This window comes from Phaenicophaeus curvirostris, unplaced genomic scaffold, assembly GCF_032191515.1.
Source record: "Phaenicophaeus curvirostris isolate KB17595 unplaced genomic scaffold, BPBGC_Pcur_1.0 scaffold_51, whole genome shotgun sequence".
NCBI lineage: Eukaryota > Metazoa > Chordata > Aves > Cuculiformes > Cuculidae > Phaenicophaeus > Phaenicophaeus curvirostris.
Genome location: NW_027206674.1, coordinates 568,024 through 583,186, shown reverse-complemented (window position 1 = coordinate 583,186; position 15,163 = coordinate 568,024). Strand labels below are relative to the sequence as shown.

Below are 15,163 nucleotides of genomic sequence, written 5' to 3'. Positions count from 1 at the left end.
TGGTGGCATCATCAACGTCACCATTGGCGTCATCATCGCTATTGATGTGGTCACTGGTGGAGGTGGCGTCACCAGGATTGGCATCATCGCTATTGATATGGTCACTGGAGTTGGTGGCACCACCAGGATTGGCATCAGCACTTCGATGTGGTCACTGGTGTCATCGTCATCACCGTTGGTGTCATCGTCACTATCGATGTGGTCACTAGAGTTGGTGTCACCACCAGGATTGGCATCATCGCTATTGATATGGTCACTGGTGGCATCATCATCACTGGTGGCATCATCATCACTGTCGATGTGGTCACTGGTGATGGTGTCACCACCATCGTTGGCATCTCCACTATCAACATGGTCACTGGTGATGGTGTCACCACCAGGATTGGCATCATCAATATCGATGTGGTCACTGGTGTTGGTCTCATCACCATCGTTGGCATCTCCACTATCAACACGGTCACTGGAGTTGGTGTCCCCACCAGGACTGGCATCATCACAATCTAGATGGTCACTGGTGTCCCCACCAGGATCGGCATCACCACAATCAACGTGGTCGCTGGTGTCCCCACCATCGCTGGCATCTCCACTCTCAACCCGGTCGCTGGTCTCATCATCGTCATCGCCGGCATCTCCACCATCGCTGCGGTGGCTGCTGTTGGTGTCACCGCCGCCGTTGGCCTCCCCGCCGTCCCGTGGTCGCAGGGGTCTCCGCGGTGGCTCCTCCTTCTCCGGCGTCCCCGGCGTTGGCCGCTCAGAGGCAGACGTTGATCTGCTTGGCCAACTCTCGCTCCAGGTCGAGGATGAGGGCGTCGAAGTCCTTGAGGTTGAGCCGCGGCCCGAAAGGCGCTTCGGCCTCCTCCTCCCCGAGGCCCACGTTGGCCACCACGAGGTCACCGTCCCCTCCGGCCACCGCCCGGGGGTCCCCAGCGCCGGGGGGGCCGCTGCCCGGGAGGAGCCGGTGGTCGCAGACGCTCCAGTCGCCGGCGTAGCGGTTGCTGGGGGGGCTCTCGGGGCCGCGGGGCCGCGCCCGGGCGACCACCGAGCTCTCCAGCAGGTCCAAGCGCAGCGGTGGCCGCCGGGGACCCTCCTCCAGGCGGGGGCCGGAGCCGGGGGGGGCTGCAGGGAGAGAGAGGGGGGGGAAAGGGGGGTCACGACGTGGAGAAATGGGGGACACGGAGCTTCTGGAGGGTTGGGGGACACCAAGAGGAGGAACGTGGGGGTCACAGAGGCCTCCAGGGTTGAGGAACCTCAAAGAGCAGGAATAGGGGGGGAGGAGCCCCCCAGAAGCATCTACATGGGGGTCACAGAGACCTTCCGGGGTTGGGGGACCCCAAAGAGCAGGAATATGGAGGTCATAGATCTCTTCCAGGGTTGAGGAACCTCAAAGAGCAGGAATATGGGGTGAGGAGCCCCCCAGAAGCATCTACAGGGGGGTCATAGAGACCTTCCAGAGCTGGGGGACCCCAAAGAGGAGGAATATGGGGGTCACAGACCCTTTCCAAAGTTGAGGGACCCCAAAAAGCAGGAATATGGAGGTCGTAGATCTCTTTTAGGGTTGATGGACCCCAAAGAGCAGGAACATGGGGGTCAGAGAGCCCTTCCAGAGATGGGGAACCCCAAAAAGCAGGAACATGGAGGTCATAGACCCCATTCCATAGTTGAGGGACCCCAAAAAGCAGGAACACGGAGGTCATAGACCCCATTCCATAGTTGAGGGACCCCAAAAAGCAGGAACATGGAGGTCATAGACCCCATTCCATAGTTGAGGGACCCCAAAAAGCAGGAACATGGAGGTCATAGACCCCATTCCACAGTTGAGGGACCCCAAAAAGCAGGAACACGGAGGTCATAGACCCCATTCCATAGTTGAGGGACCCCAAAAAGCAGGAACATGGAGGTCATAGACCCCATTCCATAGTTGAGGGACCCCAAAAAGCAGGAACATGGAGGTCATAGACCTCTTCCAGAGTTGGGGGACCCCGAAGAGCAGCACTATGGGGTTCCGGAGCCCCCCAGGCGCATCCCCCTGGGGCTCCAGGCCCTCTGGAGCAGCTGCCGGGCTGGTGGCCCTTCCAGAAGCCCCCCTAGAAGTCACCTGGCCAGGCCTGGAGCAGGTAGTGGAGGACCTCGATGTGCTTCTTGAAGTCGACGGCGCCGTCCTCGGTGGGGCTGGGGGTGCCGGGGGCGGCGGGTGCCGAGCGCCGAGGCTCCTGGGCTCGGGTGAGGAGGACGGGCCCGAAGCAGACGGCGAGGTTCTGCGAGGTCATGCGGTTGAAGGCCTGGAACGAGGCCACCAGGCTCAGGTGGTCCAGGAGGCACGTCAGGGTGGCCTGGGGACACGGGGGGGACAGCGCCCAACGGCTCCGCTCGGAGGGGACCCCAAAACCCAGGCGGCTCCCACCCGCTTCGGCACCAGGAACCCCCTTTTTGGCCCCCAAAAGCCCGTTTTTGGCCCCGAAAAGCCCATTTTTGGCCCTGACACCCCCTTTTTGGCCCCAAAAATCCCATTTTTGATACTTAAATCCCCTTTTTGGCCCCAAAAAGCCCATTTTTGGCCCCGAAAAGCCCATTTTTGGCCCTGAAAATCCCATTTTTGATCCCTAAACCCCCTTTTTGGCCCCGAAAATCCAATTTTTGATACTTAAACACCCTTTTTGGCCCTGAAAATCCCATTTTTGGTCCTGAAAATCCCATTTTTGGCACTGGGAACCCCCTTTTTGGCCCCGAAAATCCCATTTTTGGTCCTGAAACACCCCTTTTTGGTCCTGAAAATCCCATTTTTGGTCGTGAAACCCCTTTTTTTGGCCCCAAAAATCCCATTTTTGGCACTGGGAACCCCCTTTTTTTGGCCCTGAAAATCCCATTTTTGGTCCTGAAAATCCCATTTTTGGCCCCGAAAATCCCATTTTTGGTCCTGAAACCCCCTTTTTGGCCCTGAAAAGCCCATTTTTGGCCCTGAAAATCCCATTTTTGATCCCTAAACCCCCTTTTTGGCCCCAAAAATCCCATTTTTGATACTTAAACCCCCTTTTTGGCCCCAAAAATCCCATTTTTGATACTTAAATCCCCTTTTTGGCCCCAAAAATCCCATTTTTGATACTTAAATCCCCTTTTTGGCCCCAAAAAGCCCATTTTTGGCCCCGAAAAGCCCATTTTTGGCCCTGAAAATCCCATTTTTGATCCCTAAACCCCCTTTTTGGCCCCGAAAATCCAATTTTTGATACTTAAACACCCTTTTTGGCCCTGAAAATCCCATTTTTGGTCCTGAAAATCCCATTTTTGGCACTGGGAACCCCCTTTTTGGCCCCGAAAATCCCATTTTTGGTCCTGACACCCCCTTTTTGGCCCTGAAAATCCCATTTTTGGTCGTGAAACCCCTTTTTTTGGCCCCAAAAATCCCATTTTTGGCACTGGGAACCCCCTTTTTTTGGCCCTGAAAATCCCATTTTTGGTCCTGAAAATCCCATTTTTGGCCCCGAAAATCCCATTTTTGGTCCTGAAACCCCCTTTTTGGCCCTGAAAAGCCCATTTTTGGCCCTGAAAATCCCATTTTTGATCCCTAAACCCCCTTTTTGGCCCCAAAAATCCCATTTTTGATACTTAAACCCCCTTTTTGGCCCCAAAAATCCCATTTTTGATCCCTAAACCCCCTTTTTGGCCCCAAAAATCCCATTTTTGATACTTAAACCCCCTTTTTGGCCCCAAAAATCCCATTTTTGATCCATAAACCCCCTTTTTGGTCCCGAAAAATCCCGGTTTTGGCCCCGAAAAGCCCGGTTTTGGCCCCGAAAATCCCATTTTTGGCCCTGAAAATCCCATTTTTGGTCCTGACACCCCCTTTTTGACCCTGAAAATCCCATTTTTGGCCCCCAAAAATCCCATTTTTGGTCTAAAACCCCTTTCTTGGCCCCGAAAATCCCATTTTTGGTCCTGAAACACCCATTATGGCCCTGAAAAATCCTATTTTTGGTCCTGAAAATCCCATTTTTGGCCCTGAAACCCCCTTTTTGGCCCTGAAAGTCCCATTTTTGATCCTTAAACCCCCTTTTGGGCCCTGAAACCCCCTTTTTGGCCCCGAAAAATCCCATTTTTGGTCCTGAAACCCCTTTTTTGGCCCCCAAAATCCCATTTTTGGTCCTGAAACCCCTTTTTTGGCCCCGAAAAATCCCATTTTTGGTCCTGAAACCCCCTTTTTGGCCCCGAAACCCCCTTTTTGGCCCCGAAAATCCCATTTTTGGCACTGGGAACCCCCTTTTTTGGCCCCCAAAAATCCCATTTTTGGTCCTGAAACCCCCTTTTTGGCCCCGAAAATCCCATTTTTGATACTTAAACCCCCTTTTTGGCCCCGAAAATCCCAATTTTGGTCCTGAAACCCCATTTTTTTGGTCCTGAAAATCCCATTTTTGGCACTGGGAACCCCCTTTTTGGTCCTGGAAATCCCATTTTTGGCACTGGGAACCCCCTTTTTGGTCCTGAAAATCCTATTTTTGGCACTGGGCACCCCAATTTGGCCCCGAATCCCCCTCTTTGTCCTCGAATCCCCCTTTTTTGTCCCTGACCCCCCCTTTTTCAGCCCCTGACCCCCCCTTTTTCAGCACTGGGCACCCCAATTTGGCCCCGAACCCCCCTTTTTTGCCCCCAACTCCCCTTTTTTGGCCCCAAACCCCCCTTTTCTGTCCCCGAACCCCCCTTTTTCAGCACGGGGCACCCCAATTTGGCTCCGAACCCCCCTTTTTTGCCCCTGACCCCCCATTTTTTGCCCCCAAACCCCCCTTTTTTGCCCCCGAATCCCCCTTTTCTGCCCCCGAATCCCCCTTTTCTGTCCCCGAACCCCCCTTTTTCAGCACTGGGCACCCCAATTTGGCCCCAGATCCCCCTCTTTGTCCTCAAATCCCCCTTTTTTGTCCCTGACCCCCCCTTTTTCAGCACTGGGCACCCCAATTTGGCCCCGAATCCCCCTTTTTTGCCCCCGAACCCCCCTTTTTCGTCCCCGACCCCCCCTTTTTCAGCACTGGGCACCCCAATTTGGCCCCGAATCCCCCTTTTTTGCCCCCAAACCCCCCTTTTCTGCCCCCGAATCCCCCTTTTTCAGCACTGGGCACCCCAATTTGGCCCCGAACCCCCCTTTTTTGCCCCCAAACCCCCCTTTTCTGCTCCTGAATCCCCCTTTTTTGGCCCCAAATCCCCCATTTTCAGCACTGGGCACCCCAATTTGGCCCCGAACCCCCCTTTTTCAGCACTGGGCACCCCAATTTGGCCCCAAATCCCCCTTTTTTGCCCCCAAACCCCCCTTTTCTGCCCCCGAATCCCCCTTTTTCAGCACTGGGCACCCCAATTTGGCCCCGAACCCCCCTTTTTCAGCACTGGGCACCCCAATTTGGCCCCGAATCCCCCTTTTTTGCCCCCAAACCCCCCTTTTCTGCCCCCGAATCCCCCTTTTTTGCCCCCGAATCCCCCTTTTTTGCCCCCAAACCCCCCTTTTCTGCCCCCGAATCCCCCTTTTTCAGCACTGGGCACCCCAATTTGGACCCGAATCCCCCTTTTTTGCCCCCAAACCCCCCTTTTCTGCCCCCGAATCCCCCTTTTTCAGCACTGGGCACCCCAATTTGGCCCCGAACCCCCCTTTTTTGCCCCCAAACCCCCCTTTTCTGCTCCTGAATCCCCCTTTTTTGGCCCCAAATCCCCCATTTTCAGCACTGGGCACCCCAATTTGGCCCCGAACCCCCCTTTTTCAGCACTGGGCACCCCAATTTGGCCCCAAATCCCCCTTTTTTGCCCCCAAACCCCCCTTTTCTGCCCCCGAATCCCCCTTTTTCAGCACTGGGCACCCCAATTTGGCCCCGAACCCCCCTTTTTCAGCACTGGGCACCCCAATTTGGCCCCGAATCCCCCTTTTTTGCCCCCAAACCCCCCTTTTCTGCCCCCGAATCCCCCTTTTTTGCCCCCGAATCCCCCTTTTTTGCCCCCAAACCCCCCTTTTCTGCCCCCGAATCCCCCTTTTTCAGCACTGGGCACCCCAATTTGGACCCGAATCCCCCTTTTTTGCCCCCAAACCCCCCTTTTCTGCCCCCGAATCCCCCTTTTTCAGCACTGGGCACCCCAATTTGGCCCCGAACCCCCCTTTTCTGCCCCCGACCCCCGCTTTTTCAGCACTGGGCACCCCAATTTGGCCCCGAACCCCCCTTTTTCAGCACTGGGCACCCCAATTTGGCCCCAAATCCCCCTCTTTGCCCCCGAATCCCCCTTTTCTGCCCCCAAATCCCCCTTTTTTGGCCCCGACCCCCCTTTTTTGCCCCCGCCCCCCCCTTTTTCAGCACTGGGCACCCCAATGTGCCCCCGCCCCCCCCTTTCTGCCCCCGCCGCCCCCACCTTCTGGACGTGGGGCAGGCAGGCGAGCAGGCCGGTGGCGCTGGGGGCCTCGGCGCGGGGCGGCCGCTTGGCCATGGCCTCCAGGACCACGTGGTAGAGGCTGGAGGTGATGAGCGGGGTGGGCAGCTCGCGCAGGAAGTCCTTGAGGATCCCTGAGGGCGAGGGGGAGGTCAGCGAGGTCCCCCCCAGGTCCCACCGCGGTCACCAGGGTGAAAGGCCATGGAGAACCCACCGGTGATGACGTTGATGTCCGGGTAGAGGCGCTCCGAGAGCGTGACGGCCGCGCTGTCCCTCTCGAAGGCGTCGCGAAGCTCCTTCTTGACCGCGGCCGAGCCGCAGAGCCGGTACAAGCCGACCACCTGCCGGCAGAGGAACCACCGGCTGAGGAGGTCGGGGCGTCACCAAACCCATGAAACCATCACCAACCCCATGAAACCATCATCGACCTCATGGAACCATCATCGACCTCATGGAGCCACCAACCTCATGAAGCCATGAGCAACTCCATGAGGCCATCACCAACCTCATTAAACCATCATCAACCTCATGAAGCCATTGACAACCTCATGGACCTATCACCAAACCCATGAAACCATCACCAATGTCGTGAAACCATCATCAACCCCATGAAGCCATCGCCAACCCCATGAAACCATCATCAACATCGTGAAACCATCATCAACCCCATGAAGCCATCACCAAAACCATGAGGCCATCACCAAACCCCTGAAGCCATCACCAAGTCTATGAGGCCATCACCAACCCCATGAAGCCATCGCCAACCCCATGAAACCATCATCAACATCGTGAAACCATCATCAACCCCATGAAGCCATCACCAAAACCATGAGGCCATCACCAAACCCCTGAAGCCATCACCAAGTCTATGAGGCCATCACCAACCCCATGAAGCCATCGCCAACCCCATGAAACCATCATCAACATCGTGAAACCATCATCAACCCCATGAAGCCATCACCAAAACCATGAGGCCATCACCAAACCCCTGAAGCCATCACCAAGTCTATGAGGCCATCACCAACCCCATGAAGCCATCGCCAACCCCATGAAACCATCATCAACATCGTGAAACCATCATCAACCCCATGAAGCCATCACCAAAACCATGAGGCCATCACCAAACCCCTGAAGCCATCACCAAGTCTATGAGGCCATCACCAACCCCATGAAGCCATCACCAACCCCATTAAACCACCACCAAAACCATGAGGCCATCACCAAACCCCTGAAGCCATCACCAACCCCATGAAGCCACCACCAAGCAATGAAGCCAACACCAACCTCATGAGACCATCACCAACTTCATGAAACCATCATCAACCTCATGAAACCATCACCAACTCCATGGAGCCACCAACCATATGAAGCCGCAACCAACTCCATGAGGCCATCACCAACCCATGAAGCCATCACCAACTCCATGAAACCATCACCAACTCCATGGAGCCACCAACCATATGAAGCCGCAACCAACTCCATGAGGCCATCACCAACCCATGAAGCCATCACCAACTCCATGAAGTCATCACTAACCACGTGAATCCACTACCAAGCCCACGAAGACACCACCAACTCCATGAGGCCATCACCAAACCCATGAAACCATCAACAACCCCATTAAACCACCATCAACTCCATGAAGCCATCACCAACCTCATGAAGCCATCATCAACCTCATGAAGCCATCAATAACCCCATGAAGCCATCAATAACCCCATGAAGCCATCAATAACCCCATGAAGCCATCAATAACCCCATGAAGCCATCACCAACCCCATGAAGCCATCGCCAACCCCATGAAGCCATCATCAACATCGTGAAACCATCATCAACCCCATGAAGCCATCGCCAACCCCATGAAGCCATTGCCAACCCCATGAAGCCATCGCCAACCCCATGAGGCCATCACCAACCCCATGAAGCCATCACCAACTCCATGAGGCCATCACCAACCCCATGAAGCCATCACCAAACCCCTGAAGCCATCAGCAACCCCGTGAAGCCATCAGCAACCCCGTGAAGCCACCACCAACTCCATGAAGCCATCACCAACCCCATGAAGCCATCACCAACCCCATGAAGCCACCACCAACCTCATGAAGGCATCACCAACCTCATGAAGGCATCACCAACCTCACGAAGGCATCACCAACCCCATTAAACAATCACCAAACTCATGAAGCCTTCACGAACCCCGTGAAGCCACCTCCTCGCTCACCTTCAGCCCCCGTTTCTCGATCTCGGCCACGCATTTCTGGATGAGCAGCGGCACCTTGGTGGCCGTCCTCTCCCTCTCCACCAGCTGGCCCAGCTCCACGCCGAAGACGCGCGGCTCCCGCTCCCCGGGGCCGTCCCACTGCTCCACCAAGGAGAACTTGGAGTAGAGGACGCCGCGAGGCTGCAGCCGAACCGCCAGCTGCTGTGCCCGGCAACCTAGGGGGCCAAGAGAGTCGTCAGCCCCACCAGGGGACACCAGATCCGGAGAATCTCCAGGTGGGGAAAGACCCAACGGGTCATGGAGCGCAACCATCCCATCAATCACCAACCCGTGGCCCTCAGCCCATGGATCCAACCAGCTCGGATCCCTCTGGAGAACCTCAAACCCTCCAGCAGATCCACCCAGCTCAGTGTCACCCCCAAACTCTCTCAGGGAGCCCTCGATGCCTCCATCCAGGTCGTGGATAAAGACCTTGACCAGGACCCAGCACGGAGCCCTGGGGACACCGCGTGGAACTGGCCTCCAGCTGGAGTTAACTCCATCTCCCACCACTCTCTGGGCCCTCCACACAACCAGTTTTCCACCCAGGAGAGCGTCAGCCTGGGTGCTGGGTCCTGCTCAAGGTCTTCATCAACGACCTGGATGAAGGCATCGAGGGCTCCCTGAGAGAGTTTGGGGTGACACTGAGCCGGGTGGATCTGCTGGAGGGTTTGAGGTTCTCCAGAGGGATCTGAGCTGGGTGGATCCATGGGCTGAGACCAAGGGGATGAGGTTGGAGCAGGACCTTGGGGCACAACGACCCTGGGCAGCTCCAGCCTAGGAGGAGTCTGGCTGGAAAGGGCCTGGAGGAGAAGGACCTGGGGGGGTTGGTGGGACACGAGGACGTGGAGGCTCTGGAGCGAGTGCAGAGAAGAGCAACGAAGCTGGGGAGGGGGCTGGAGAAGAAGAGGAGCTGAGGGACGTGGGTTGGCGATCGATGGGGATGGTTGGACTCCATGATCCGGTGGGTCCTCTCCAAGCTGGTGACTCTCCGAGACCCCCTCGTACCTCGGAAGACGTGGGGCAGGACCACGGTGCCGTGGCAGCAGAGCCGGTTGCGGCAGGCGCTGGGATCCCAGGAGAACATCATCACCTTGAGGTGCTGAGCGCCTTCCAGCTCCAGGTTGAAGGTGTGGTTGAGGCCCAGAAACGCCGTCCGGCAGGGCAGCAGCGCCGTGCGAGCGCGGTTCTCGCCGTCCACCTGCAAGACGCAGAAAACCTCGCGGGCTTCGCCTCGCGGCGCCGCCTTCAGCTCGCCGACGCCGTGGAGGTGAACGTTGACCAGGCCTGAGAGGAGCTGCCCGCCCCGCGGCGGTGGCACCATCTCGCCGCAGCTGTAGGGTCGGAAAGCACCGAGATCCAAGCCGGCGTCGCCGTCTTCGGCTCCGAGACGCGTCGCGCCGCGAGCCGGCAGCTCCGGGGAGTCGCCGTCGCTCAAGTAGCCGGTTTTGGAGGCCGCTTTGGCTCGCGGGAGCCGGGGCCGCGAGGAGACGCTGCTGTCCAGGTGGTAGCGGCTGATGACGTTGCTGGACTCCTTGTGGGACGGAGAAGGGGAGGTGGCACCTTCGTGGGCGCGAGGACGGGGGCTGCGGAGGCTCAGCTTGCGCCGCAGTTCCGGAAGCTTCTTCATCTTGAGCGAGAGGCGCCGGACGGTGCCCGGGGACTTGAGTTTGGGGACCGAGCGGCTCTTCCTGGGGCTGGAGGGGGGAGACGGCGACTTCCCTGCGAGGACAAGGGACAGGGGACAACGTCGTGGGGGATGGAGAGGGACGGAGGGGACAGGGGACAACGTCCTGGAGAGGGGACGCGGGACAGGGAGGAGGAGGGAGGAGGAAGAGAAAAGGAGGAGAAGGAGGAGAAAAGGAGAAGGAGAGAAGGAGGAGAAGGAGAAAAGGAAGAGGAGAAGGGAGAAGGAGAAGGAGAAAAGGAAGAGGAGAAGGGAGAAGGAGAAGGAGGAAGGAGGAAGGAGAAGGAGAAAAGGAGGAGGAGAAGGAGATGGAGAAGGAGGAAGGAGGAAGGAGAAGGAAGGGGGAGAAGGAAGGGGGAGAAGGAAGGGGGAGAAGGAAGGGGGAGAAGGAAGGGGGAGAAGGAAGGGGGAGAAGGAAGGGGGAGAAGGAAGGGGGAGAAGGAAGGAGGAGAAAAGGAGGAGAAAAGGAGGAGAAAAGGAGGAGAAGGAAGAAGGAAGAAGGAGAGGGAGAAGGAGAAGGGAGAAGGAGAAGGAGAAGGGAGAAGGAGAAGGGAGAAGGAGAAGGAGAAGGAGAAGGAGAAGGAGAAGGAGAAGGAGAAGGAGAAGGAGAAGGAGAAGGAGAAGGAGAAGGAGAAGGAGAAGGAGAAGGGAGGAGAAGGAGAAGGAGAAGGAGAAGGAAGAAGAAGGAAGAAGGAGAAGGAAGAAGGGAGAAGGGAGAAGGGAGAAGGGAGAAGGAGAAGGAAGAAGGAGAAGGAAGAAGGAGAAGGAAGAAGGAGAAGGAGAAGGAGAAGGAGAAGGAGAAGGAGAAGGAGAAGGAGAAGGAGAAGGAGAAGGAGAAGGAGAAGGAGAAGGAGAAGGAGAAGGAGAAGGAGAAGGAGAAGGGAGGAGAAGGAGAAGGAGAAGGAGAAGGAGAAGGAAGAAGAAGGAAGAAGGAGAAGGAAGGAGAAGGAGAAGGAAGAAGGGAGAAGGAAGAAGGGAGAAGGAAGGAGAAGGAAGAAGGAGAAGGAAGGAGAAGGAAGGAGAAGGAAGGAGAAGGGGAAGGTGAGGCTTGCCCCTCACCACAAGCCTGGGTCCCGCTGGCTCCCGGTTCCTCTCCGTGGCCTTCGGCCTCCCCGGCGCGGCCCCTCTCGGCCTCCCAGCTCCCTCCATGCCACGACCTCCCGGGGCTCGCGGGCTGCGGGTCCTCGTCCTCCGGGATCGGGTTGTACCAGATGTCGCCCTCGCTGCCCACGGCGCCCGACTCAACCTCGGCTCGGCCGCCCGCATCCTCCAGGCCCGGGCCCTGAGAGACAGAAAATGGCGGCAAATGAGTTCTCCAAGATGGAGGGAAAAGGAGGAGGAGGAGGAGAAAAGGAGAGAAGGGGAGAAGGAGAAGGAGAGAAGGGGAGAAGGAGAAGAGGAAGGAGAGAAGGAGAAGGAGAGAAGAACGAGGAGGAGGAGGAGGAGGAAGAAGGAGAAGGAAGAAGGAGAAAAGGAGGAGAAGAAGGAAGAAGGAAGAAGGAAAAAGGGAGAAGGAGAAGGAGAAGGAGAAGGAGAAGGAGAAGGAGAAGGAGAAGGAGAAGGAGAAGGAGAAGGAGAAGGAAGAAGGGAGAAGGGAGAAGGGAGAAGGGAGAAGGGAGAAGGGAGAAGGGAGAAGGAGAAGGAAGAAGGAGAAGGAAGAAGGAGAAGGAAGAAGGAGAAGGAAGAAGGAGAAAAGGAGGAGAAGAAGGAAGAAGGAAGAAGGGAGAAGGAGAAGGAGAAGGAGAAGGAGAAGGAGAAGGAGAAGGAAGAAGGAGAAGGAAGAAGGAGAAGGAAGAAGGAGAAGGAAGAAGGAGAAGGAAGAAGGAGAAGGAAGAAGGAGAAGGAGAAGGAAGAAGGGAGAAGGGAGAAGGAGAAGGGAGAAGGAGAAGGAAGAAGGAGAAGGAAGAAGGAGAAGGAAGAAGGAGAAGGAAGAAGGAGAAAAGGAGGAGAAGAAGGAAGAAGGGAGAAGGAGAAGGAGAAGGAGAAGGAGAAGGAGAAGGAGAAGGAGAAGGAAGAAGGAAGAAGGAAGAAGGAAGAAGGAAGAAGGAAGAAGGAGAAGAGGAAGGGGAAGGATAATGGGAAAATGGGAAGGGAAGATGAGAAAAGAAGAAGAGTAGAAGAAGAAATGGAGGAGGAGAGGAGAAGAGAATGAGGAGAAGGAGAGGAGGAGAAGGAGAGGAGGAGAAGGAGGAGGACAGAACAAGATGAAGAAGGAGAAGGAGAAGGAGAAGGAGAAGGGGAGAAGGAGAAGGAGAAGGAGGAGAAGGGGAGAAGGAGGAGAAGGGGAGAAGGAGGAGAAGAAGATTCCACTTTCCCCCCCCCTCTATCCCTTTTTGAGTCACCTTGGCCGCCGAGAGCACCCAGTGGCGGCTGCTGCGCTCCAGGCTCTGCAGGTACGCGCCGGCCCGGGGGCTGCGACCGAGACCCCCCAACTCCCCGGAGCCGCTGGCGGCCTCGGCGGCCTCGGAAGCCTCGTTATCGGGTTGGGAGACGCCGGCGTCGGGGTCCGTCTGGCCGGTGTCCGAAGGCTCCGGAGAGGATTTGGGGGGCATCGAACGCTTCTCGTCGCGGGCCCCGCAGGAGAAACGAGCCCAGTTCTGCTTTCGGGGCGCAGCGGGGGCCGCCTCGGCCTCCGGCGTCACCGGGGGATCCGGATGCTCTGAGGGAAGAAGGAAAAAAAAGTTGGGAAGAGGGAAGAGGTCGCCAAAAGGAGAAAGTCAACGGGGCTCGAGGAGCTCCGGTCGCCCCCCACAAAGCCGCACGGGACCCCCTTTTCCCATCTCGGGGCCACCGAGCGGGATTTCCAGGATTTCCCCCCCCCCCAGGGAAAGGGGGGGCCCGGCCGGAGCCCCAGAAAGGGGAGGGGGGGCTGAACCCCAACTGCGAAGGGGTTGGCACCCCTCAAACCTGGCCACCCCAATTCCCTGCCTCCCAATTTCCCCTGCGCCCCTCAAATCTGGGCACCCCAATCTCTTTGCACCCCAATTTCCCCTGCGCCGCTCAAACCCGTGCACCCCAATTCCCTCTCCACCCCTCGGCTCTGGGCACCCCAATCCCTCTGCACCCCAATCCTCCTGCACCCCTCAAATCTGTGCATCCCAATTTCCCCTGCAACCCCCAAACCTGAGCACCCCAATCCCTCTGCACCCCAATCCTCCTGCACCCCTCAAATCTGGGCACCCCAATCTCTTTGCACCCCAATTTCCCCTGCGCCGCTCAAACCTGGGCACCCCAATTCCCTCTCCACCCCTCGGCTCTGGGCACCCCGATCCCTCTGCACCCCAATCCTCCTGCACCCCTCAAATCTGGGCATCCCAATTTCCCCTGCAACCCCCAAACCTGAGCACCCCAATCACTTTGCACCCCAATCCCCAGCACCCCAGCTCCTGGGGTCCCTTCCTTGGGGGGGGGGCAGAAGGGATTTAGGGGTGATAAGGGGGGAGACAAAGGGATTTAGGGGTGATAAGGGGGGAGTAGAAGGGATTTAGGGGTGATAAGGGGGAGGTAGAAGGGATTTCGGGGTGATAAGGGGGAGGTAGAAGGGATTTCGGGGTGATAAGGGGGAGGTAGAAGGGATTTCGGGGTGATAAGGGGGGGACAGAAGGGATTTCGGGGTGATAAGGGGGGGTAGACGGGATTTAGGGGTGATAAGGGGGGAGTAGAAGGGATTTAGGGGTGACAGACGGGGAGACAAAGGGATTTAGGGGTGATGGGGGGGGTAGAAGGGATTTAGGGGTGATAAGGGGGGTAGAAGGGATTTAGGGGTGATAAGGAGGGTAGAAGGGATTTAGGGGTGATAAGGGGGGGCAGAAGGGATTTAGGGGTGACAAGGGGGGAGACAAAGGGATTTAGGGGTGATAAGGGGGTAGTAGAAGGGATTTAGGGGTGATAAGGGGGGGTAGAAGGGATTTAGGGGTGATAAGGGGGCGTAGAAGGGATTTAGGGGTGATAAGAGGGGAGTAGAAGGGATTTAGGGGTGATAAGAGGGGAGTAGAAGGGATTTAGGGGTGATAAGGGGGGGGTAGAAGGGATTTAGGGGTGATAAGGGGGGAGTAGACGGGATTTAGGGGTGATAAGGGGGGGTAGAAGGGATTTAGGGGTGATAAGGGGGGAGTAGAAGGGATTTAGGGGTGATAAGGGGGGTGAGAAGGGCTCCAGGGTTTTGGGGGGGGGGGGGGGGGGGGGGCAGAAGGGCTCCAGGGGTGACGTTTGGGGGTGGGAAGGGACCCAGCGGGGCCGGGGGGGGTCCGAAGGGGGGGGGGGGGTCCCCCCCTTTTTTTTGGGGGGTGGGGGTGGGGGGGTCCTTACCTCCCTCCTTGCCCGCCGCTTTCTTCCCTCGGCCCCTCAGGCGCGAGATCGTCCTCCTCAGCAGCGGTTCGGCCATTTCCCTTCCCCCCCCCCCTTAAAAAGTCTCCGGGGGGGGGTGTTTCCTTCCTCCCCTCCCCCTCAAAACTTCAGGGGGGGCTCCCTTGGCTCAGGGGGACCCCCTTTTGCCGCCACCCCCCCCCCGCCTTTATATCCACGTTCAGCGGGGCCCGAGAGGCCGCCCCCCCCCCCCCCCCCAACTCCCCGTGAGGAGGAGGAGGAGCCGGGAGGGGGGTGGGGAGAGGGGAGAGACCCCCAAAAGGGAGAGAGACCCTCCCCATGAGGGGGGAGGACACCCCAGTAAGGGGTAGGGACCCCCCCCAATCCGTGACACCCCCCCCACACACCCCCAGACGCCCTTAAATACCCCCCAGACCCCCTTAAATGCCCCCAGCCCCTTCAAACCCCCCCAAACCCTCTTCAATACCCCAGACGCCCTTAAATACCCCCAGACTCCCTTAAAT

The 15,163-nt window shown here is 57.5% G+C and overlaps 1 protein-coding gene across 2 annotated transcripts; it reads right to left on the bottom strand.

Moving 5' to 3' along the window:
* Positions 1 to 659: 659 nt before the first annotated feature.
* SYDE1 (synapse defective Rho GTPase homolog 1) lies at positions 660 to 14,879 on the bottom strand. Of its 2 annotated transcripts, none has more exons than XM_069881488.1 (9): positions 14,643 to 14,879; positions 12,677 to 12,993; positions 11,394 to 11,616; positions 9,656 to 10,369; positions 8,609 to 8,823; positions 6,602 to 6,728; positions 6,370 to 6,521; positions 2,096 to 2,330; positions 660 to 1,116 (listed from the first exon to the last, which is right to left on the bottom strand). In XM_069881488.1, the coding sequence occupies exons 1-9, from the start codon at positions 14,716 to 14,718 to the stop codon at positions 752 to 754; spliced, it is 2,424 nt and encodes an 807-aa protein (XP_069737589.1). In that variant the 5' UTR covers positions 14,719 to 14,879; the 3' UTR covers positions 660 to 751. The 2 variants fall into 2 exon arrangements, with proteins under 2 accessions (XP_069737589.1, XP_069737590.1); XM_069881489.1 differs by having other exon boundaries at positions 2,096 to 2,279.
* Positions 14,880 to 15,163: the final 284 nt, after the last annotated feature.

What these genes read in the sequence shown, in the direction of transcription:
- SYDE1 (XM_069881488.1), bottom strand. Translation starts at nt 14,718, where the DNA reads ATGGCCGAACCGCTGCTGAGGAGGACGATCTCGCGCCTGAGGGGCCGA. An exon ending in AGCGGCGGGCAAGGAGGGAG is followed by an intron (nt 12,994 to 14,642) that starts GTAAGGACCCCC and finishes TTCTTCCCTCAG; the next exon opens with AGCATCCGGATCCCCCGGTG. An exon ending in CCTGCTCCAGGCCTGGCCAG is followed by an intron (nt 1,117 to 2,095) that starts GTGACTTCTAGG and finishes CTCTCCCTGCAG; the next exon opens with CCCCCCCCGGCTCCGGCCCC.